The 22974-nt window shown below is 36.0% G+C and overlaps 2 protein-coding genes across 2 annotated transcripts; both read right to left on the reverse strand.

The window, feature by feature from the left end:
* Positions 1-525: 525 nt before the first annotated feature.
* LOC125780147 (keratin, type II cytoskeletal 1-like) lies at positions 526-11017 on the reverse strand (the record flags this gene model as incomplete). Its single annotated transcript, XM_049461794.1, has 3 exons — positions 10778-11017; positions 2102-2621; positions 526-1532 (listed from the first exon to the last, which is right to left on the reverse strand). Coding segments are annotated over exons 1-3 (1767 nt in total), but the record flags the coding sequence as incomplete, so codon positions are not given.
* A 5877-nt stretch (positions 11018-16894) lies between these two features.
* Positions 16895-18745, reverse strand: LOC125780145 (uncharacterized). The gene has a single exon (XM_049461792.1). The coding sequence runs from the start codon at positions 18743-18745 to the stop codon at positions 16895-16897; it is 1851 nt and encodes a 616-aa protein (XP_049317749.1).
* Between the last annotated feature and the right edge of the window lie 4229 nt (positions 18746-22974).

Below are 22974 nucleotides of genomic sequence, written 5' to 3' on the forward strand. Positions count from 1 at the left end.
TTACAACTGTCTCTTATTTTTAATTTTACATAAAACTGATTTTACAACTGTCTGTTATTTTTTGCCAACTACTTGCATGATGCTCGTCCACGTCTCGACTGACTGTCGTTTCTCGAGTCTTCGTTACTCGTTGTCTATTTGAGTCAGTGTTGCATGTCACCGTCCATACGCTCGCCCACTTCTGGTCTGTCCTTTATGCGTTCCCACACTCGGCCGTCCTGACCTTCGTTCGTCCTCGAACGACGTGCACCTTTTTTTCATGAACTCGGCAACTGTTGTTGTTCGATACGGTCCTTCGTGTTCGCCTACTTTTTCGACATCATACCTACCATGATTCAATTTCTTAACGATTTTGTACGGTCCTAAAAACTTTTTCTTAACCTTTAATGCGGGCCCATATTGCGTACGCTTTATAGCTACTAACTCATTTTCTTCATACGTTTGTTCGGCTTTTCTTGTTGCATTAAAATTTTTCCGATTTTCTTCCTGTATTATTTTAATATTTTTCCTAGCCATCTCTCTAACCTGGTCGCGTTCTGTTTCTAGCTCTTTGATTACCTCATTTTCAATATATTCGTTCAAGTCTATCTGCTTTTCCACACGCATGTCAAGCCCTGTTAACAGCTTGAATGGGGACACCTTTGTGCTACGAGAGCGATCAGATGAAGGTTGCGGACAATTATCAAACCCATTCCCACCAGAATTATTATTTTTTGGAAAGCTACTACCCTCACTACCGCCGTCGCCAAAACCACCATTGTTCATTCCCCTATTTGATGACATCCCACCGTAACCACATGGATTACCTCCTGACATACCAATATAATTGTTGCTCTGTTGCATGCCACCGTAGCCATCGTTCATGCCACCTGCTTGTGGCATACCACCATCACCACCATTATTCATCTTCATACCCCCACCACGTTGCGTTAATGACATCATATTTTCACTACCACTACTTCCACCTTGATTCCAATTATTCGGTGCATTTACGCCCCAAGAGTCTAAACCCCCACCACCTCCACTTCCATTCGGTCCCATAGATGGACCTCCATAATTATTTATGCGTCCGCCATCGCCGCAACTACCTCCTAATCTCCCTCTACTGTATCCAGGTGATGAGTTGTTTTTACCCCTCACCAACTGACCCAATAAATCGGCCAAAGCCCTTTCGTTTGATTTATAACTGTTTATCAATTCCTGAATAACTACGTCGTTACTATATTCCCCTGCACTCAAACATAGCTCCTGAAACTCTTTTAATAACTCTATCCTTTTTTCTTTGCGGTTTTCTTCCACCTCTTGTTCAACATTACTCCTCTCTATAAATTCTGCACCTTCTGGCTTTATATTAATATTGACTTTATCTAATACTGATGTGCCTATGAATACTGAATATGGAATAGCGGTTTCGCTGGTGATGTGGAACTTTTGTAAGAATTTCAAACCATCAACCTCCAATTCTGCAACAACACTACCATATGTTGAAAATTCTTCCGCGCCCGCGCCATATAAAGTTCGCTTATCATCGCCTACTTCACCATCAAATTTAATTTTTTTGAAAACATCGCTCCGTATTAAACACAAACACACCCAGTATCAACTAATGCATCAACTTTTAGTCCTCCTACTTTCACTATTTTTAGTGGTAAACTTGTTTTTGATTTGTCAATATTCACAACATTAATTTTATCTGATTCTTTCTTTACTTCTATACCTGGAGTACCATTGCATTCAAAAGACTTGTGTCCTATACCATTACATTTGAAACATTTGGTTTGTTGACTGCTGCAGTCTCGAATGAGATGTGTGGAGCTTCCACACCTAAAACACGATTTTGAGACTTTCTGATTATAAGTTGTATTTACGACTTTCTGTGTTGACTTCTCTGCTTTACTATGGATTTTTTCGTAAACTTTTATCTTATCTTTTAACTCACTGATTGTTTTTGCTTCGTACAGAACCGCTTTGTTTAATTTCGTATCTATTATACCCTCTATGAAATATGATATTAAACTTTTCGTATCGATATTTACTGGTTTTCCAATTTCTGTAAGAACATACAAATACTCGCGAAACGTTTCGTTTATCCTCTTCTTACGACTTCTCAACTGACTATGCACTTCTGACGACGACACTTTTTTCCCAAATTCACTGATCAATTCTTCTTTCAGTGATTCCCAACTGACCAAGCCTCGTTGACTTCTAATAAACAATTTGCCAGCTCCTTTCAGCAACTGCTTACTATAAATAAATTTCTGCACACTATTCCAACCTACTACTAATGTGTTCTCCTCAAAGTCATTTATCCATTGCTGAATATCGATATTATCGTCACCACTAAATTGTGTTAGGCTTTCTTGGATATCATTAAACGTAAAAACAGATCTACCTATCGGTGCCACAGCGGCAGTAAAATTTGCATTTGGTACATCGTCGTAGGAACTAACTGAGTCAGCAATTTCATCATCTTCTTGTGTCTCATGTCCATGGTGCAACAACAGTCTCTTTGGCAAGTCTGCTTTACGTCCAGTAGTGGAAATATTTAGTTCACATAGTGCTTGCTGCAATTCCCTGATGTTCAGTGTCAGTACTGCTTGTCTGTCCATTATCACAATGCACTATTACAATTCAACTTTTCACTTATAATTAAAAAGTATTTCTAAACAAACTACTAGAAATGTAAAGGGTGATTTTTTAAGAGCTTGATAACTTTTTAAAAAAAAAAAAAACGCATAAAATTTGCAAAATCTCATCGGTTCTTTATTTGAAACGTTAGATTGGTTCATGACATTTACTTTTTGAAGATAATTTCATTTAAATGTTGACCGCGGCTGCGTCTTAGGTGGTCCATTCGGAAAGTCCAATTTTGGGCAACTTTTTCGAGCATTTCGGCCGGAATAGCCCGAATTTCTTCGGAAATGTTGTCTTCCAAAGCTGGAATAGTTGCTGGCTTATTTCTGTAGACTTTAGACTTGACGTAGCCCCACAAAAAATAGTCTAAAGGCGTTAAATCGCATGATCTTGGTGGCCAACTTACGGGTCCATTTCTTGAGATGAATTGTTGTCCGAAGTTTTCCCTCAAAATGGCCATAGAATCGCGAGCTGTGTGGCATGTAGCGCCATCTTGTTGAAACCACATGTCAACCAAGTTCAGTTCTTCCATTTTTGGCAACAAAAAGTTTGTTAGCATCGAACGATAGCGATCGCCATTCACCGTAACGTTGCGTCCAACAGCATCTTTGAAAAAATACGGTCCAATGATTCCACCAGCGTACAAACCACACCAAACAGTGCATTTTTCGGGATGCATGGGCAGTTTTTGAACGGCTTCTGGTTGCTCTTCACCCCAAATGCGGCAATTTTGCTTATTTACGTAGCCATTCAACCAGAAATGAGCCTCATCGCTGAACAAAATTTGTCGATAAAAAAGAAAAGAACCGAACACTGATTTTGGTAATAAAATTCAATGATTTGCAAGCGTTGCTCGTTAGTAAGTCTATTCATGATGAAATGTCAAAGCATACTGAGCATCTTTCTCTTTGACACCATGTCTGAAATGTCAACCTTAGTAAGATGAAGAAGGTTAATTAAATTAAATATGTGAAGTTAATGATTTGAAGCAACTCAATATCGATTGATAAATGTGTATATACAAGAAAATCTATTTTATACCTAAATACAATATAAGATTACGGAATTCTTCCAAATGCACTGCCGTTATGGCTTTATGTAAACTTTAGTAAAATGAAGAAGGTTAATTAAATTAAATATGTTAAATTGATGATTTGAAGCAACTCAATATCGATTGATAAATGTGTATATACAAGAAAATCGATTTTATACCTAAATACAGTATAAGATTATAGAATTCTTCAAATGCACTGCCGTTATGGCTTTATGTCAACTTTAGTAAGATGAAGAATGTTAGTTAAATTAAATATTTGAAGTTAATGATTCGAAGCAACTCAATATCGATTGATAAATGTGTATATACAAGAAAATCGATTTTAAACCTAAATATAAGATTATGGAATTCTTCCAAATGCACTGCCGTTATGGCTTTATGTCAACTTTAGTAAGATGAAGAAGGTTAATTATCTTAAATATGTTAAATTTATGATTTGAAGCAACTCAATATCGATTGATAAATGTGTATATACAAGAAAATCGATTTTAAACCTAAATACAATATAAGATTATAGAATTCTTCCAAATGCACTGCCGTTATGGCTTTATGTCAACTTTAGTAAGATGAAGAAGGTTAATTATCTTAAATATGTTAAATTTATGATTTGAAGCAACTCAATATCGATTGATAAATGTGTATATACAAGAAAATCGATTTTAAACCTAAATATAAGATTATGGAATTCTTCCAAATGCACTGCCGTTATGGCTTTATGTCAACTTTAGTAAGATGAAGAAGGTTAATTAAATTAAATATTTGAAGTTAATGATTTGAAGCAACTCAATATCGCTTGATAAATGTATATATACAAGAAAATCGATTTCATACCGAAATATAAGATTATGGAATTCTTCTAAATGCACTGCCGTTATGGCTTTATGTCAACTTTAGTAAGATGAAGAAGGTTAATTAACTTAAATATGTGAAGTTAATGATTTGAAGCAACTCAATATCGCTTGATAAATGAGTATATACAAGAAAATCGATTTTATACCTAAATATAAGATTATGGAATTCTTCCAAATGCACTGCCGTTATGGCTTTATGTCAACTTTAGTAAGAAGAAGAAGGTTAATTATCTTAAATATGTTAAATTTATGATTTGAAGCAACTCAATATCGATTGATAAATGTGTATATGCAAGAAAATCGATTTTAAACCTAAATATAAGATTATGGAATTCTTCCAAATGCTCTGCCGTTGTGGCTTTATGTCAACTTTAGTGAGATGAAGAAGGGTAATTAAATTAAATATTTGAAGTTAATGATTTGAAGCAACTCAATATCGATTGATAAATGTGTATATACAAGAAAATCGATTTTAAACCTAAATATAAGATTATGGAATTCTTCCAAATGCTCTGCCGTTATGGCTTTATGTCAACTTTAGTAAGATGAAGAAGGGTAATTATCTTAAATATAATAAATTTATGATTTGAAGCAACTCAATATCGATTGGTAAATGTGTATGTACAAGAAAATCGATTTTAAACCTAAATATAAAATTATGGAATTCTTCCAAATGCGCTGCCGTTATGGCTCAATGTCAACTTTAGTAAACTGAAGAATGTTAGTTAAATTAAATATTTGAAGTTAATGATTTGAAGCAACTCAATATCGATTGATAAATGTGTATATACAAGAAAATCGATTTTATACCTAAATATAAGATTATGGAATTCTTCCAAATGCACTGCCGTTATGGCTTTATGTCAACTTTAGTAAGATGAAGAAGGTTAATTATCTTAAATATGTTAAATTTATGATTTGAAGCAACTCAATATCGATTGATAAATGTGTATATACAAGAAAATCGATTTTATACCTAAATATAAGATTATGGAATTCTTCCAAATGCACTGCCGTTATGGCTTTATGTCAACTTTAGTAAGATGAAGAAGGTTAATTAACTTAAATATGTGAAGTTAATGATTTGAAGCAACTCAATATCGATTGATAAATGTGTATATACAAGAAAATCGATTTTATACCTAAATATAAGATTATGGAATTCTTCCAAATGCACTGCCGTTATGGCTTTATGTCAACTTTAGTAAGATGAAGAAGGTTAATTAACTTAAATATGTGAAGTTAATGATTTGAAGCAACTCAATATCGATTGATAAATGTGTATATACAAGAAAATCTATTTTAGACCTAAATTCAATATAAGATTACGGAATTCTTCCAAATGCACTGCCGTTATGGCTTTATGTCAACTTTAGTAAGATGAAGAAGGTTAATTAACTTAAATATGTTAAATTAATGATTTGAAGCAACTCAATATCGATTGATAAATGTGTATATACAAGAAAATCGATTTTATACCTAAATATAAGATTATGGAATTCTTCCAAATGCACTGCCGTTATGGCTTTATGTCAACTTAAGTAAGATGAAGAAGGTTAATTAAATTAAATATGTTAAATTAATGATTTGAAGCAACTCAATATCGATTGATAAATGTGTATATACAAGAAAATCTATTTTATACCTAAATACAATATAAGATTATGGAATTCTTCCAAATGCACTGCCGTTATGGCTTTACGTCAACTTTAGTAAAATGAAGAAGGTTAACTAACTTAAATATTTTAAGTTAATGATTTGAAGCAACTCAATATCGATTGATAAATGTGTATATACAAGAAAATCGATTTTATACCTAAATACAATATAAGATTACGGAATTCTTCCAAATGCACTGCCGTTATGGCTTTATGTCAACTTTAGTAAGATGAAGAAGGTTAATTAAATTAAATATTTGAAGTTAATGATTTGAAGCAACTCAATATCGATTGATAAATGTGTATATACAAGAAAATCGATTTTATACCTAAATACAATATAAGATTACGGAATTCTTCCAAATGCACTGCCGTTATGGCTTTATGTCAACTTTAGTAAGATGAAGAAGGTTAATTAAATTAAATATGTGAAGTTAATGATTTGAAGCAACTCAATATCGATTGATAAATGTGTATATACAAGAAAATCGATTTTATACCTAAATACAATATAAGATTACGGAATTCTTCCAAATGCACTGCCGTTATGGCTTTATGTCAACTTTAGAAAGATGAAGAAGGTTAATTAACTTAAATATTTTAAGTTAATGATTTGAAGCAACTCAATATCGATGGATAAATGTGTATATATAAGAGAATCGATTTTATACCTAAATATAAGATTGTGGAATTCTTCCAATTGCACTGCCGTTATGGCTTTATGTCAACTTTAGTAAAATGAAGAAGGTTAATTAAATTAAATATGTGAAGTTAATGATTTGAAGCAACTCAATATCGATTGATAAATGTGTATATACAAGAAAATCGATTTTATACCTAAATACAATATAAGATTACGGAATTCTTCCAAATGCACTGCCGTTATGGCTTTATGTCAACTTTAGTAAAATGAAGAAGGTTAACTAACTTAAATATTTTAAGTTAATGATTTGAAGCAACTCAATATCGATTGATAAATGTGTATATACAAGAAAATCGATTTTATACCTAAATACAATATAAGATTACGGAATTCTTCCAAATGCACTGCCGTTATGGCTTTATGTCAACTTTAGTAAGATGAAGAAGGTTAATTAACTTAAATATTTTAAGTTAATGATTTGAAGCAACTCAATATCGATTGATAAATGTGTATAAGCAAGAAAATCGATTTTATACCTAAATACAATATAAGATTACGGAATTCTTCCAAATGCACTGCCGTTACGGCTTTATGTCAACTTTAGTAAGATGAAGAAGGTTAATTAACTTAAATATGTGAAGTTAATGATTTGAATCACCTCAATATTTATTGATAAATGTGTATATACAAGAAAATCGATTTTATACCTAAATATAAGATTACGGAATTCTTCCAAATGCACTGCCGTTATGGCTTTATGTCAACTTTAGTAAGATGAAGAAGGTTAATTAACTTAAATATGTTAAATTAATGATTTGAAGCAACTCAATATCGATTGATAAATGTGTATATACAAGAAAATCGATTTTATACCTAAATACAATATAAGATTACGGAATTCTTCCAAATGCACTGCCGTTATGGCTTTATGTCAACTTTAGTAAAATGAAGAAGGTTAACTAACTTAAATATTTTAAGTTAATGATTTGAAGCAACTCAATATCGATTGATAAATGTGTATATACAAGAAAATCGATTTTATACCTAAATACAGTATAAGATTACGGAATTCTCCCAAATGCACTGCCGTTATGGCTTTATGTCAACTTGAGTAAGATGAAGAAGGTTAATTAAATTAAATATGTGAAGTTAATGATTTGAAGCAACTCAATATCGATTGATAAATGTGTATATACAAGAAAATCGATTTTATACCTAAATACAATATAAGATTACGGAATTCTTCCAAATGCACTGCCGTTATGGCTTTACGTCAACTTTAGTAAAATGAAGAAGGTTAACTAACTTAAATATTTTAAGTTAATGATTTGAAGCAACTCAATATCGATTGATAAATGTGTATATACAAGAAAATCGATTTTATACCTAAATACAGTATAAGATTACGGAATTCTCCCAAATGCACTGCCGTTATGGCTTTATGTCAACTTGAGTAAGATGAAGAAGGTTAATTAACTTAAATATCTGTGGACATTTGACAAAACAACCTCTTTCAAAAAAGCAAATTTTACAGGAGAGCGAAAAAACATGTTTAAAGCTTTGCAGTAGAAATACCTCTTACTATTAAAGGACGAAGTCAATTTAAACTGGATGCAGATCAATAAAGACACGTTTTCCAATCAATTGATTTAAATTAAATACTTTACTTTTCTAGATAAATATAAATCAAATAAATAAGACTTATTGTCAAATGCTTTTTCTTACTGAAAATGAACTTACCTCATACAAGCTGTTTTGTCAAATTTGATTTGTGCAAAAAAAATCCTTTTTTTTATCTTATCTTGACTTGAAAAGCATTTCTTTTTAGATATGCATTTGACAAAAGAACTTCAATCGAAAGAAGTTATTTTGTCAAACGCCAATTTCTGATTTTACTCAGACGATATATAGAGACAAGCTTTTTTGATAAATGTACGTTATGATTTTACGTTTGAAATTGCAACTTATTCGAGACAAGCTCTTTTGTCACCCCGAAAATTTGAAAAATTACGAAAGAAGTTGTTTTGATGAGTCCATAATTTTTGAACTAACGGTCCTAGGACAATGGCGATAAGACAGAAAAACGCGCCTTGAAAATTCATACATATGATAAAAATCCTGGAAAATTGTCTTATTTCGAGAGAAGTTGTTTTGTCAAATGTCCACAGATATGTTAAATTAATGATTTGAAGCAACTCAATATCGATTGATAAATGTGTATATATAAGAAAATCGATTTTATACCTAAATGCAATATAAGATTATGGAATTCTTCCAAATGCACTGCCGTTATGGCTTTATGTAAACTTTAGTAAAATGAAGAAGGTTAATTAAATTAAATATTTTAAGTTAATGATTTGAAGCAACTCAATATCGATTGATAAATGTGTATATACAAGAAAATCGATTTAATACCAAAATATAAGATTATGGAATTCTTTCAAATGTACTGCCGTTATGGCTTTATGTCAACCTTAGTAAGATGAAGAAGGTTAATTAAATTAAATATGTGAAGTTAATGATTTGAAGCAACTCAATATCGATTGATAAATGTATATATACAAGAAAATCGATTTTATACCTAAATGCAATATAAGATTACGGAATTCTTCAAATGCACTGCCGTTATGGCTTTATGTAAACTTTAGTAAAATGAAGAATGTTAATTAAATTAAATATGTTAAATTAATGATTTGAAGCAACTCAATATCGATTGATAAATGTGTATATACAAGAAAATCGATTTTGTACCTAAATATAAAATTGTGGAATTCTTCCAAATGCACTGCCGTTATGGCTTTATGTCAACTTTAGTAAAATTAAGAAGGTTAACTAACTTAAATATTTTAAGTTAATGATTTGAAGCAACTCAATATCGACTGCTAAATGTGTATATATAAGAAAATCGATTTGGACCTAAATATAAAATTGTGGAATTCTTCCAAATGCACTGCCGTTATGGCTTTATGTCAACTTTAGTAAAATGAAGAAGGTTAACTAACTTAAATATTTTAAGTTAATGATTTGAAGCAACTCAATATCGATTGATAAATGTGTATATACAAGAAAATCGATTTTGTACCTAAATACAATATAAGATTACGGAATTCTTCCAAATGCACTGCCGTTATGGCTTTATGTCAACTTTAGTGAGAAGAAGAAGGTTAATTAACTTAAATATGTTAAATTAATGATTTGAAGCAACTCAATATCGATTGATAAATGTGTATATACAAGAAAATCGACTTTATACATGTAGGGGTGGATTCGTGTTTATTTTCAAAAAATAGGGTTTATCAGCTGATTTTACAAACGTGTCTTATTTTAATTGTATCTTATTTTAATTTTACACAAAACTGACTGTATTCGATTTCACATCTGTATCTTATTTTAATTTTACACAAAACTGATTTTACAACTGTCTCTTATTTTTAATTTTACATAAAACTGATTTTACAACTGTCTGTTATTTTTTGCCAACTACTTGCATGATGCTCGTCCACGTCTCGACTGACTGTCGTTTCTCGAGTCTTCGTTACTCGTTGTCTATTTGAGTCAGTGTTGCATGTCACCGTCCATACGCTCGCCCACTTCTGGTCTGTCCTTTATGCGTTCCCACACTCGGCCGTCCTGACCTTCGTTCGTCCTCGAACGACGTGCACCTTTTTTTCATGAACTCGGCAACTGTTGTTGTTCGATACGGTCCTTCGTGTTCGCCTACTTTTTCGACATCATACCTACCATGATTCAATTTCTTAACGATTTTGTACGGTCCTAAAAACTTTTTCTTAACCTTTAATGCGGGCCCATATTGCGTACGCTTTATAGCTACTAACTCATTTTCTTCATACGTTTGTTCGGCTTTTCTTGTTGCATTAAAATTTTTCCGATTTTCTTCCTGTATTATTTTAATATTTTTCCTAGCCATCTCTCTAACCTGGTCGCGTTCTGTTTCTAGCTCTTTGATTACCTCATTTTCAATATATTCGTTCAAGTCTATCTGCTTTTCCACACGCATGTCAAGCCCTGTTAACAGCTTGAATGGGGACACCTTTGTGCTACGAGAGCGATCAGATGAAGGTTGCGGACAATTATCAAACCCATTCCCACCAGAATTATTATTTTTTGGAAAGCTACTACCCTCACTACCGCCGTCGCCAAAACCACCATTGTTCATTCCCCTTGATTAAAAGTGTATCAAATTTAATTTATCATACATTTTGTTTTTATTTTAACAATAGATTAACAAAACTATAAAATTATAATTTGATATTATAAGTTTTAATTGTAAAAAATGTAAACACGCGGGCGGCCAGACTCCAATGCCGAAAATGTTTTGACGGTGCTGGTGATTGAAGTTCCACGCATCAGGATCAAAAGGTGGAAATCACGGTCGAATAGCGTAGGTATCGACGCGGCAGTATCAATGCGAAAATGTAGATGTGCGAATTCGAATTGTAAGTGACGAATGTATGGTTTACGCGGCGCAGTGGGGAGTCGAATTGTTGACGTGCGAATTGTTTAGGGCGAATCACGATGTGCGCAGTGTGTCGAACGAATGGATCCAAAACGAAAGTTGCTGTGCCGATCGTGAGAACGATGGTGTCTGCTTTCTCCTTGTCCAGCCTTTTCGGTGAGTGAGTGTGCAGGTATAGTGAGTTGTGTTGGTGTCATCAGCTGTGGTGAATTAAGCTGTCTTATTAGGGTGCGCCGGTTTTTGCGGTTAGAGTGGGCGGATGCTTAACTCATTTAAACATCCTGGGCCCCCTAGGCAAATATTTTGCCTAGTATTGCGTATGTATATGCTACTGCATGTATTTCGGCGTACTGCTAGTAGAGTTGCCGAGGGCGCAGAATACATGCTGCAAATCCAGAAAATGCCTTTGGTTTTAAACATAATATTTGTTATTTATTTACTTTTAGGTGCATATGGCTAGGTCTTATATTTTGCGGGTTTATCCGACTTATTATTATAGTAAACATGTGGATGCGTTGTTTGCTTTTATTCATTTTATTTGCGGTTTTTTAAATTTCTTGTTTCATCGGTATGGTATACCGGTTGCTTAGTATTTGCCTTTTCTGTATTATCGGCAATTTTTGCATTCAATTTATTCTTGGCTTATGAAGGATAGTAACTCCACGCCTGGCTCAGATATGGCCAGAATGGGTACTCCCTAGCCCTGGAGTTAGGGCTGTGCCAATAGAGGGATCTTGCGAGAGAGTGGCCGGTAATTGCGAACGGCTTCATTACAATTAGAATTTTTTAAGTGGGATGTTCATGCTTTACAACAGATTCTCACCAACTACCCTTATGAGGAGCGCTTATGTAGGGGCGATAAGAGCCATATCTGCTTTTGTTAGTTTTTTTTCCTATTTTACAATTTAGGCCTCTGTGGGGCATATTGTATGAAAAATGTCGATTTTTTTTTGTGTTTTTACTTTTTGAGACACTTTTGTTATATTTTATGTTTAAGTGCTTATTGGCGTGCTTAATTTGGCGTTTAGTAGCCCGCCACCGCTCTAGGATTTCTTTAGAAATGGTTTTTTGTTTTCATTATTGGCGAAAGCCATCCTGCGGGGTCGAAAGGTTACGAACATATATTTGTGTTTTTATATGTGGTTGTCAGAGGGAATCTGACCTTGCTTTTTCTACCTTTATGTGGGGCATTGCAAAATTGTGGCTCTAGTGGTTGTCGTACGACGTACCGGCCATTATTTGATCGAATAGTTGTGGCTTTAGAGAAGTCCTCACAATACTGATCTTCTTTAGTTTGGTTTAATATTTGGGGAAGTTTCCCTATCTCTTGAAATTTCCTTAATTGTGAATTAAGGCATTTATTTGATTTTTTCTCAACTTGAGTTGGGGTGGTGGTGACTAGTTCTGTAACTAGTCCACTTTGTGTTTCGCTGTTGAGCGTTTGAATTTTTTGTGCCTTTGAGCAACATGGTATCTCTTGGCTATTTTTCGGATTTTGGTTTTCGGGATTTGCTTTTGCAATTAAACCCGTTAAACCCGTGGTTCTTGATTTATAAGCGCTTTTATAGGGTGAAATGCTGTGATGAAGCATTGAGTTGTGTCTTTTTTGACAATATGAGCAATTATATTTACTTTTGCAATTTTTAAGATTGTGTGTATGGGACAAGCAGTTTGTACAGAGTCTTCTTGATCTGACAAAGTTGTTCCTTTCGTTAATGTTTAATTTTTTAAACTTCTCGCAAGTTTTAAGTTTATGCCCTCTTGTGCATAGTTCGCATGACGTATGTTTTCTCTGTTCGGATGTGAACGCTTGCATTTTGTTAAAAATTCTATTTGATTTGTTTTTGCTTCTAGCTTGGGGTCTATTGAAGCTATTATTTTGGTCGTGTTTAATGTTCTTATTTCTGATTATTTTTTCTTCTAACCTTTCCGCAATTTCATATTGGGTGGTGAGAAAATCTTTCATTTGTGGCCACGTTGGGCACATTTTTCGTGATGAGAGCGATTGCTCCCATAGAAGTAACGACTTTTCTGGTAATGCAGCTGTGCATATATTTACCAGAATGGGGTCCCAATTATCTGTGGGAATATTAAGTGTCGATAGAACCGACAAACAATTTGAAACAGTGGATTCTAGGTTGATGAAATCTACACTTGTTCCTTTCTTAATTTTTGGCAAGTTTAATAGTGTCGTTACTTGATTATCGACCAGTATTCTTTTGTTTTCGTAACGTGCTTTTAGAGCTTCCCAAGCAAATTTGAAATTTTCGTCATTGAGAGCGAACTGTTTTACTATGACGCCTGCTTGACCTTTTGTTTTGTATCGGAGGTGATACAATTTTTGCGCTTGTGATAATTTTGGATGGTTGATGTAGACGGCTGTAAACATGTCCCGGAAGGACGGCCATTCTTCATAACCTCCATAGAATGTTTCTGTGTCACATGGCGGCAACTCGAGGTGGATGCCGGAACTTGCCTTTTGACTTTCTATTTGTGGCAGCTCTACTCCACTGTGGGGAGTAGGTGCAATTGCTTTAATGAGTTTTAATTGATCGAAGATCATCGCTTTTGTTTCTTCGTACTGGTCTAAGCAGTTTTCGTATATTGCGTAAGCCGAGGATTTGAAATTGTGTGTATCTGAATCGTCAGAATCTAGAATGGCGTCATGAGCCTCTTGGAAGCGAGTCCAAAAATTTGTAAGATTTTGATTTTTGATTTCTAATAACGATTCAGAGTTTTCATGAATCGGTGAGGAGGCAAATCTAGTGCAGTATCTTGTTAAACTGTCACTTTCTGAAATGAATTTAATAGCCTGTTTTGAGCGTAAAGCTGCCATTTTTGTGAAATAATATTATTTATTTATTTTATTTTAGCTTTAAGTTTGAAAATATCCGCACTTTTACTTTATTACCACCTTTTACGTCCTTATGTTAGTATTTAGGTTCACCCTAATACTTGGACTTGTGTGTGTGTAAGTATGTATGTGCTTATGAAGGTACTTATGTTTTGTGCAATTGAGAGCTCGCTGAAGAGATCAATTCGCTATGTACATAAGTATGCACGAAGTTAGTGTGCTTATGGTTATGGTTTGGTCTTAAGCAATTGAGAGCTCGTTAGAGAGATCAATTCGCTTTTTGTACGCAATCCTTCTTGTTTTGTTTGTCCAAGAACAAGGAGAATTGCCGGAAAAGTGCCAAAGTGGACTTTGAATATGTGTATATGTATGTATATACGAATATGTATGAAAATATAATATATGTATGTTCAATTATTTATTAATGTTAAGCTGCGTTTTTGTTAGATTTGAATAAATTAAGTATTTGTAGGTATTATTTATTTTACTGGTAATTTCACTTAATATGTTTATTTATTTTTTACATGATAGACAACCTTTTTTTTTAATATTTTTGCACAAGTTTAATATCTAATAGACCCAATGTACATAGGGTATAGCCCAGTCAGTTTGTATGTAAGCGCTTTTATATTATTTGCTATGGAGAGAGGGCACGAAAACGGAATAGAAAAAATCCCTTGTATTTGTAAATATATAATTTAGCATATAAAATCACACTTGTTCGGTAAGTAAGTGGGTTATGCCTGTAAGTATATACGTGTACTTTGTATATGGTATTTTAATATGCATATATGTTTGTATGTATGAATGTTTGTGTTTATTTTTTATTTGTTTTTCTCTCTCTTTCAGTCCTGCTTACTTTTTTATAAAACAGAGGGATTTTACCCAAAAATGTTTGAAAGTAAATACTTAGAATAAAGAGTGTTGCTGGAAAAGTGTGAATACACAAAGATTAAGTTGTTGATTTTGAACATATACATATGTAGTATGTATATTAAAGTTATGTATAGAGGAGAAATTTGCATATACATATGTATGTATGTATGTTTTTTTTTTTTCCTTTTTGTTTTAAGGGTAATTTCTTTGCTTTCTTAGCTTATACAATCCTGCTTATTGTTTTTATTAAACGTAAGAGGTTAGTAAATATTTGAATATTTTTTTTCTTGTTAAGAAGTGTGTTTGAATACACGAAGGTAAGGAGGCATCGAATAATTAGGTTTTGGATTTATGTATTCATGTGTGTATATTATATATTAAAGGACTTGATACGCTCACTCGGTATTCCTTTTGTATGTATAGTGCCCCTGTAGTATATGTATGTTTCTCCCGCCAATTTTGCTCCTCCGCTTCTCTCAGTTGGTTGGACCTGTTGTGTTTGTTGTTTGTATTTTGTTTTTTTCTTTTGTTTTGTTCGCGCCCGGCTGTCTGTGTTATTTTTTTGTTTGTTGAAATTATTGTTTTATTTTGTTTTAAATTCGCGCCCGTTTAATTTGTTGGTATATATATATTTGTTTTACAGCAGGAATTCGCGCACAGTGTTTCTTTTGTTTTTGTTTTCTTGCAGTTGCATTTATTTTTTGTAATATGTTTGTATTATTGAGTAAAATCCCGCTCTTTTGATTAGGTTTTTAGGTTTCTGTTTTGTTTTTGTTCGCTTATGCACTTTATGTCACTGCACTTTGTTTTTATTTTTATTTTATGTTTTGGGTTTCGGGCCTTGTTTGTGGTTTAGATACATAGGTAAAACGTTTTTATGTTATTGTTTTTGGCAAGAACTTTAAATATTTTCTCTATTTGTTTTACTAAGATGTTTAAGTGCTCGTCAAAAGCTTTGTTTTTTTTTTTTTTGTTGTCCCACTGCACTTTTCTTATATTTATGTTTGTATACGAATGTTTTGTTTTTGTTTGTGTTTGTTGCGATTCGCGCTCGCAAGAAATTATTTTAATTTTCTATTTCGCGGCCGATTTTAATTTTGTTTTTAGGTAACGCGCATTTGTTGCTTTTTGTTTGCTCAAATTGTTTGGGTCATTGCACCTTTTTTTTGTTTTGGCGTTTGTTCACCGCACAATTCCTTTGGTTTTTGTTTTAATACAATTTTGTATTTTTTAAATCGTTTCACTAATCCATAGTGCCTCTCACTATGGCTCGAAGGACCATGATTAAAAGTGTATCAAATTTAATTTATCATACATTTTGTTTTTATTTTAACAATAGATTAACAAAACTATAAAATTATAATTTGATATTATAAGTTTTAATTGTAAAAAATGTAAACACGCGGGCGGCCAGACTCCAATGCCGAAAATGTTTTGACGGTGCTGGTGATTGAAGTTCCACGCATCAGGATCAAAAGGTGGAAATCACGGTCGAATAGCGTAGGTATCGACGCGGCAGTATCAATGCGAAAATGTAGATGTGCGAATTCGAATTGTAAGTGACGAATGTATGGTTTACGCGGCGCAGTGGGGAGTCGAATTGTTGACGTGCGAATTGTTTAGGGCGAATCACGATGTGCGCAGTGTGTCGAACGAATGGATCCAAAACGAAAGTTGCTGTGCCGATCGTGAGAACGATGGTGTCTGCTTTCTCCTTGTCCAGCCTTTTCGGTGAGTGAGTGTGCAGGTATAGTGAGTTGTGTTGGTGTCATCAGCTGTGGTGAATTAAGCTGTCTTATTAGGGTGCGCCGGTTTTTGCGGTTAGAGTGGGCGGATGCTTAACTCATTTAAACACCCCTATTTGATGACATCCCACCGTAACCACATGGATTATCTCCTGACATACCAATATAATTGTTGCTCTGTTGCATGCCACCGTAGCCATCGTTCATGCCACCTGCTTGTGGCATACCACCATCACCACCATTATTCATCTTCATACCCCCACCACGTTGCGTTAATGACATCATATTTTCACTACCACTACTTCCACCTTGATTCCAATTATTCGGTGCATTTACGCCCCAAGAGTCTAAACCCCCACCACCTCCACTTCCATTCGGTCCCATAGATGGACCTCCATAATTATTTATGCGTCCGCCATCGCCGCAACTACCTCCTAATCTCCCTCTACTGTATCCAGGTGATGAGTTGTTTTTACCCCTCACCAACTGACCCAATAAATCGGCCAAAGCCCTTTCGTTTGATTTATAACTGTTTATCAATTCCTGAATAACTACGTCGTTACTATATTCCCCTGCACTCAAACATAGCTCCTGAAACTCTTTTAATAACTCTATCCTTTTTTCTTTGCGGTTTTCTTCCACCTCTTGTTCAACATTACTCCTCCCTATAAATTCTGCACCTTCTGGCTTTATATTAATATTGACTTTATCTAATACTGATGTGCCTATGAATACTGAATATGGAATAGCGGTTTCGCTGGTGATGTGGAACTTTTGTAAGAATTTCAAACCATCAACCTCCAATTCTGCAACAACACTACCATATGTTGAAAATTCTTCCGCGCCCGCGCCATATAAAGTTCGCTTATCATCGCCTACTTCACCATCAAATTTAATTTTTTTGAAAACATCGCTCCGTATTAAACACAAACAACACCCAGTATCAACTAATGCATCAACTTTTAGTCCTCCTACTTTCACTATTTTTAGTGGTAAACTTGTTTTTGATTTGTCAATATTCACAACATTAATTTTATCTGATTCTTTCTTTACTTCTATACCTGGAGTACCATTGCATTCAAAAGACTTGTGTCCTATACCATTACATTTGAAACATTTGGTTTGTTGACTGCTGCAGTCTCGAATGAGATGTGTGGAGCTTCCACACCTAAAACACGATTTTGAGACTTTCTGATTATAAGTTGTATTTACGACTTTCTGTGTTGACTTCTCTGCTTTACTATGGATTTTTTCGTAAACTTTTATCTTATCTTTTAACTCACTGATTGTTTTTGCTTCGTACAGAACCGCTTTGTTTAATTTCGTATCTATTATACCCTCTATGAAATATGATATTAAACTTTTCGTATCGATATTTACTGGTTTTCCAATTTCTGTAAGAACATACAAATACTCGCGAAACGTTTCGTTTATCCTCTTCTTACGACTTCTCAACTGACTATGCACTTCTGACGACGACACTTTTTTCCCAAATTCACTGATCAATTCTTCTTTCAGTGATTCCCAACTGACCAAGCCTCGTTGACTTCTAATAAACGATTTGGCAGCTCCTTTCAGCAACTGCTTACTATAAATAAATTTCTGCACACTATTCCAACCTACTACTAATGCGTTCTCCTCAAAGTCATTTATCCATTGCTGAATATCGATATTATCGTCACCACTAAATTGTGTTAGGCTTTCTTGGATATCATTAAACGTAAAAACAGATCTACCTATCGGTGCCACAGCGGCAGTAAAATTTGCATTTGGTACATCGTCGTAGGAACTAACTGAGTCAGCAATTTCATCATCTTCTTGTGTCTCATGTCCATGGTGCAACAACAGTCTCTTTGGCAAGTCTGCTTTACGTCCAGTAGTGGAAATATTTAGTTCACATAGTGCTTGCTGCAATTCCCTGATGTTCAGTGTCAGTACTGCTTGTCTGTCCATTATCACAATGCACTATTACAATTCAACTTTTCACTTATAATTAAAAAGTATTTCTAAACAAACTACTAGAAATGTAAAGGGTGATTTTTTAAGAGCTTGATAACTTTTTAAAAAAAAAAAACGCATAAAATTTGCAAAATCTCATCGGTTCTTTATTTGAAACGTTAGATTGGTTCATGACATTTACTTTTTGAAGATAATTTCATTTAAATGTTGACCGCGGCTGCGTCTTAGGTGGTCCATTCGGAAAGTCCAATTTTGGGCAACTTTTTCGAGCATTTCGGCCGGAATAGCCCGAATTTCTTCGGAAATGTTGTCTTCCAAAGCTGGAATAGTTGCTGGCTTATTTCTGTAGACTTTAGACTTGACGTAGCCCCACAAAAAATAGTCTAAAGGCGTTAAATCGCATGATCTTGGTGGCCAACTTACGGGTCCATTTCTTGAGATGAATTGTTGTCCGAAGTTTTCCCTCAAAATGGCCATAGAATCGCGAGCTGTGTGGCATGTAGCGCCATCTTGTTGAAACCACATGTCAACCAAGTTCAGTTCTTCCATTTTTGGCAACAAAAAGTTTGTTAGCATCGAACGATAGCGATCGCCATTCACCGTAACGTTGCGTCCAACAGCATCTTTGAAAAAATACGGTCCAATGATTCCACCAGCGTACAAACCACACCAAACAGTGCATTTTTCGGGATGCATGGGCAGTTCTTGAACGGCTTCTGGTTGCTCTTCACCCCAAATGCGGCAATTTTGCTTATTTACGTAGCCATTCAACCAGAAATGAGCCTCATCGCTGAACAAAACTTGTCGATAAAAAAGCGGATTTTCACATTTCGAACCGAACACTGATTTTGGTAATAAAATTCAATGATTTGCAAGCGTTGCTCGTTAGTAAGTCTATTCATGATGAAATGTCAAAGCATACTGAGCATCTTTCTCTTTGACACCATGTCTGAAATCCCACGTGATCTGTCAAATACTAATGCATGAAAATCCTAACCTCAAAAAAATCACCCGTTACAAATAATGAATAATATAAGTATGTATAAATATTTATATTCAACTTATCTGCTGTCTGCGTCCCACTTCTCTGCTTCTTTGTTCAATCTCTATGATTCTGCTTTCAGCTTATTTAACTTCTCTGCTTCTCGCTTTACGTATTCAATTTGTCTGCTTCTTCCCTCAGCTTATTTGACTTGTTCTACTTCTCTTCTTTCCCCGTTCAACTTCACTGCTTCGCGCTTTTAACTTTTCTGCTGCTTCGTTCAACGTATTCCGACTTGCTCAACTTCTCTGCTTCTTCGTTTAACTTACTCAACTTCTCTTCTTCTTCTTTACTGGCGTAGACACCGCTTACGCGATTATAGCCGAGTCAACAACAGCGCGCCAGTCGTTTCTTCTCTTCGCTACGTGGCGCCAATTGGATATTCCAAGCGAAGCCAGGTCCTTCTCCACTTGGTCCTTCCAACGGAGTGGAGGTCTTCCTCTTCCTCTGCTTCCCCCGGCGGGTACAGCGTCGAATACTTTCAGAGCTGGAGTGTTTTCGTCCATTCGGACAACATGACCTAGCCAGCGTAGCCGCTGTCTTTTAATTCGCTGAACTATGTCAATGTCGCCGTATATCTCGTACAGCTCATCGTTCCATCGAATGCGATATTCGCCGTGGCCAACGCGCAAAGGACCATAAATCTTTCGCAGAACTTTTCTCTCGAAAACTCGCAACGTCGACTCATCAGATGTTGTCATCGTCCAAGCCTCTGCACCATATAACAGGACGGGTATTATGAGTGACTTATAGAGTTTGGTTTTTGTTCATCGAGAGAGGACTTTGCTTCTCAATTTCCTACTCAGTTCGAAGTAGCACCTGTTGGCAAGAGTTATCCTGCGTTGGATTTCCAGGCTGACATTATTGGTGGTTCCAAGATAGACGAAATTATCGACAACTTCAAAGATATGACTGTCAACAGTAACTTGAGAGCCAAGTCGCGAGTGCGACGACTGTTTGTTTGATGACAGAAGATATTTCGTCTTGCCCTCGTTCACTGCCAGACCCATTTGCGTTGCTTCCTTGTTCAGTCTGGAGAAAGCAGAACTAACGGCGCGGGTGTTGAGACCGATGATATCAATATCATCGGCATACGCCAGCAGCTGTACACTCTTATAAAAGATTGTTCCTGCTCGATTAAGCTCTGCAGCTCGAACTATTTTCTCCAGCAGCAGATTGAACAAATCGCACGATAGGGAGTCGCCTTGTCTGAAACCTCGTTTGGTATCGAACGGCTCGGAGAGGTCCTTCCCGATCCTGACGGAGCTTTTGGTCCCGCTCAATGTCAGTTTACACAGCCGTATTAGTTTTGCGGGGATACCAAATTCAGACATTGCGGCATAAAGGCAGCTCCTTTTCGTACTGTCGAAAGCAGCTCAGTTGCGTTTGAACAGCCGAGGTGAACGGTCGTGTGCGCGGACGATTTCAGTTGACGGTGCGTTATTTAGTGACAATATTGTGATCTAAGTCACAGGCAAAATATTTGAAAACGTTTTTATCAAAACGAAGAGGATTAAGTGGAAACAATAGAAGTGCAGTGTGGGTATTACCCAAATATTGTGCGGAAAAACATTCATTTCCCGATTAAGTGAAGTGTTTGTGTGTGCTACCTAACGCAGGTAGGACTTCTGAGAGAGCACAAGAAAGCTCTAGTGCGTGAAAACAATAGAAGTGCAGTGCGGGTTTACCCAAATATTGCAAACAATAAACGTGGAGTGTGGGATTTTTCCCAAAAGTGTGCAAACAATAGACGCAAAATTAGATCCTCTGTTAAGTGCGAGAGAAACTCTAGTGCGTAAAAACCCCGCGAGTTGTTGGGTTTTTTCACTAATTTTGAAACGGCTTGGGTTTTCCCAAGGACAAGAGACAGTGGAGTATTAGTGCCGGGAAATTTCGTGAGGCAAAAATGCCCAAAACAAAGAGGAAGGGAGGTAAATCCCCAACAAAAATGGAGGAATCCGTGATGACGGTCGAAGTGGAGGCTTCTTCGGATTCCGAAGAAGTGCCTCTGAAGCCGCCGCCGTCGAAAAAGAAGGCCCGCAAAGGGCCATCGCCAGAGGAGGAAGAGCATAGGAGCAGTTGCTTTGAAAGAGACTGCAGTGTGGACAGCACTGCTAATGTTGGGGGTGGCTTTATATCGCCTGATGTTAATAGCCACATTAATACTATGAAGGAGTTAACTTTTGAATTAAACAGCATGATTGTGGGGTGGGAGCTGAACGAGGTAAATGCCACGAAGAGGTGCATGGAATATTGTCAGGCATATGAAGCACTGTTACTTACAGTGATTCTGGAAAATGCCGAACTTCGCGGGCAGATAAATGCACTGCACAAGGTAAATAGTGCAGTAACGAGTGCATTGAAGAGTGCAGCTGGTCATTCGACCAGAAGCATGGAGGCTCCTGTGTCTTCGGCGATTGCCACACCGGCACCTGTGCTGGAGGCAATAGCGCCAAAGGAGCCTAAACCTGTGGAGACCTGGTCTGTTGTGGTCAGAAGCAAGGCTCCAGGCACCTCATCCAAGGAGGTGGCCAAAAAGGTTGTTAAGGAAGTGGGTCCTTCGCTGGGCGTGCGTGTGCACACAATGAAGCAAATGAAGGATGGCGGTGTGGTCATTCGGACCCCCTCCATCAAGGAAAGGGACATGGTGGTGAAAAACACCAAATTTGCTGAGGTCGGTTTAGATGTGACCGTCAATAAAAAGGAGAGGAAAAGGGTCGTTGTGCAGGGTGTGCACACCGAGTTCGAAATTAACGAGTTCATGGATGAACTATTCGAGAACACTATTAAGAAGAGTTGTCCTGGGGTGAACCAACTAGATGTCCGCGTAAGAAGCTATTCCTGGAATAAGGAGAATGGTAGGACGACCGTTGTTCTAGAAGGAACGGACGAGGTGATCGCAAGTCTTTTGAAGGTAGGAAGGGTCTACGTGAAGTGGTTCTCCTTCCGTGTTCGTGCGGATAGCCCAGTTGCCGGTTGTTTCCGGTGTATGGGCTTTGACCACCGAGTTGCAAATTGTCCGGCCAAGTCTGATGTCTGCCGGAGGTGTGGCCAAGAGGGTCACAAGGCGGCACGTTGCGCCAATGCCCCGCATTGTCGCAACTGCCACTTGAAGGGGAAGCCGGCTGGACATCTCATGATGTCCGCTGCCTGTCCAGTATATTGCGGCATAGTCGAGCGC

The sequence above is a fragment of the Bactrocera dorsalis genome, unplaced genomic scaffold, assembly GCF_023373825.1.
Source record: "Bactrocera dorsalis isolate Fly_Bdor unplaced genomic scaffold, ASM2337382v1 BdCtg128, whole genome shotgun sequence".
NCBI lineage: Eukaryota > Metazoa > Arthropoda > Insecta > Diptera > Tephritidae > Bactrocera > Bactrocera dorsalis.

Excerpts from the sequence above, each read along its gene's own strand:
- LOC125780145 (XM_049461792.1), bottom strand. The coding sequence starts at position 18,745 with ATGGACAGACAAGCAGTACTGACACTGAACATCAGGGAATTGCAGCAA.